The 2,667-nt window shown below is 56.2% G+C and overlaps 1 protein-coding gene across 1 annotated transcript in view; it reads right to left on the reverse strand.

Annotated features, from left to right (window-relative positions):
- LMOD1 (leiomodin 1 (smooth muscle)) overlaps positions 1–2,370 on the reverse strand; it is a gene marked incomplete at its 5' end in the record, with an annotated part of 2,617 nt that extends 247 nt beyond the window's left edge. The window contains one exon of the mRNA XM_010194645.1: positions 736–2,370. Within this exon, the coding sequence (XP_010192947.1) occupies positions 736–2,370 (1,635 nt within the window). The remainder of the gene's footprint in view (positions 1–735) is intronic.
- Between the last annotated feature and the right edge of the window lie 297 nt (positions 2,371–2,667).

The following is a 2,667-nucleotide window of genomic DNA, read 5'->3' on the forward strand; positions in this document are numbered from 1 at the left end:
CTGGAAGGGGCTGCCCAGGGAAGTGGTGGAGTCCCCATCCCTGGAGGGGTTCAAAAAGCTGTGGATGTGGCACTTGGGGACATGGTGGGGTTGGATTGAGGTTGGACTTGATGATCTTGGAGGTCTCTTCCAACCTGAATGACTGTGATTCAATGCTCAGTGCTTCAGGGTCACCTCTTGGCTGGGCAGCAAGATCTCAGTGAGAGATGGAGATGCTGCCCATGGAGACCCGTTATCTGGATGCTCTGGTCTGCACGGACACTGGTCCACGTGGACACACATGAACCTCCATCGCTGCGGCCAAGCACCGCTCCCTTTCTGCATGAGGACGTCCTGGATTTCCATCCCCTGGGGTTATGGGTCAAAGCTGGCTTCTTCCTTGTGTCCCAAACCCTGGAGCCCAACCCGACTGCTGGAATGAGGTGGATCTGACCACCCCAGGGGGTCTGAAAAGGGATGGACCTGCCCCTTTTGTGCTCTCTGCCACAGGATGGACCTTCTCTGGTGGGATGCTCTGCCAAGGGATGGCTCTGCTGACCCCATCTGCCCTGCAGGGGATGGTGCAAAAGGGTGGATCTGCCCATCCCACATGCTCTGTGCAGGCGTTGGGACCATGGACACCCCGCTCTGTACCCTGCACTGGAGAAGGACATCCCTTACCTCTCCCCTACCCAAGTGACACCAGATGTGACCCCAGATCTCAGCCCACGGACCCCACCACAGCCCCGCACTTACCTTCTTGAGCTGTTTGAGGTTGCTGGAGCGGATGGCCGCCAGGAGCTGGTCCCGCGAGTTCTTCTCCTGGACCGGCAGTGCCCGGTCTCCCAATTTCCGCTGCGTGGCCGGTGACAGCGAGTTCCTCAGGTTCTCGTTGATCACTGGCGGGGCGAGCGGAGGAGGCGGCGGGGGCGGCGCAGCGGGCGCTCCCCCTTTCTTGGGAGTGGTTTTAGGGGAAGCCTTGGGGGATGGCTGTGGGGACGCCTTGGGGGACCCCTTTGGCAGGGCTCCGGGCTTGGGCACCTCCAGGAGGTCTTTCTTCTCCCCGCGCTCCTGGGCCAATTTCTGCTCCTGGAGGCGTTTCTGCCTCTGTTTGTCCATGTTTCGGCTCAGCAGGTTGGTGACCGTCATGCGTGGCCCGGCCAGCTCAAAGTGGTAGCCCAGCTTGAGGAGCGTGGTGTTCTCCTTCAGGAGCTTGGCGATCTCCATCTCCGTCTTCCCCCCGCAGATGTGCCGCTGGTTGTGGAAGCGCAGCTCCGTCAGCGTGTTGTTCTGCAGCAGCGCCCGGAAAATGGCCAGGATGCCCTTGCCCGTGATGTGGTTGGAGTCCAGGTTGATGCTGGTCAGCACCTTGTTGGACTTCAGCATGATGGCGATGGCGAAGGCCACGTGGTCGTCGGCACGGGTGTTGGCCAAGGCGAACAGCTTGACCACGGTGTTGAACTCCAGGGCCTCGGTGAAGCGCACCAGGGTCTCGTTGTTGATGCAGTCCGAGTTGTTCACGTTCACCTCGGTGACCTCGGCGTCGTTGTTCTTCACCTTCTCGATGAGCTCGTCAAAGATGCTGGAGGCTTCGTCATCCTTGGCCTGGTCCGGGGAGCTGCCCGTGGCGGGTTTGGGGGGGCTGCTCTCGGCCGCTGCCTTGGCCTCTTGCTTCTCCTCCGCTGCCTTTTCTGCCTCTGCCTGCGATTTCTCCTCATCTGCCTTTGATTTTTTCAAAGCTGAACTCTTTTCCTCTTCTTTTTTCTCTTTTTCTTTCTTATCTTCTCCCTTTCTGTCTTTTTCTGCCTCTTTCTTTGATCCTGAACTCTTCTCTTCCTCCTTCTTGTCCTTCTCTGTGCCCTTCTTCAAGGCAGAACACTTTTCTTCTTCCTTTTTGTCCTTCCCTGTCTCCTTCTTTGCTGTTGAGCCCTTCTCTTCTTCCTTTTTGTCCTTCCCTGTCTCCTTCTTTGCTGCTGAGCCCTTCTCTTCTTCCTTTTTATCTTTCCCTGCATCCTTCTTTAATGCTGAGCCCTTTTCTTCCTCTTTTTTATCCTTTCCTACGTCCTTCTTTAATGCTGAGCCCTTTTCTTCCTCCTTTTTATCCTTCCCCGTGTCCTTCTTCAGCACCGAATCCTTCCCTTCCTCCTTTTTGTCCTTCCCCATCAGCTTTTTCTCCATGGCCTTGACTTTGTCGTTGATAGCCTTCTCCTCTTTGGTCTTGGTCTCAGCCTCACCTTTGACTTTTGGGTCTGTTTTCTGAACGCTTTCCTCCTTTTTGGAGTCTTTCCCCACTTTTGTATCTCGTTTCCGGTCCAGGTCTTTGGAAGGAGCTTCCTTTCCCTTTTCCTCTTCATTCTTGGCTCCTTTACTCTTCTCGCTCAATCTGCTTTCCTAACAAGAGAGAAACACCAAGGGGTTACAGATGCAGAGCCCCCCAAACTCCAGATCCACCATCTCTGTCCCATTGTCACCACCTCTGTCACACAGGAGCGGCCACGGGGCCCTGCAGGGCAGCACCACAGCCCGGGAGGAAGGTCTTGGACTACACCTATGAGGGATGAGCTGCCCTGAACGCCACATTTATGATAGAAACCTGGTGAGAGCATCGTGCAGGGTTCCCAAAAGGCTGTGGGGAGGTGCCATGGGGGAGCATGGGGACAGTTAGTGCTGCTCTGTGCCATGGCAGAC

The sequence above is a fragment of the Mesitornis unicolor genome, unplaced genomic scaffold (assembly GCF_000695765.1).
Source record: "Mesitornis unicolor isolate BGI_N332 unplaced genomic scaffold, ASM69576v1 scaffold1621, whole genome shotgun sequence".
NCBI classification, from domain to species: Eukaryota; Metazoa; Chordata; class Aves; order Mesitornithiformes; family Mesitornithidae; genus Mesitornis; species Mesitornis unicolor.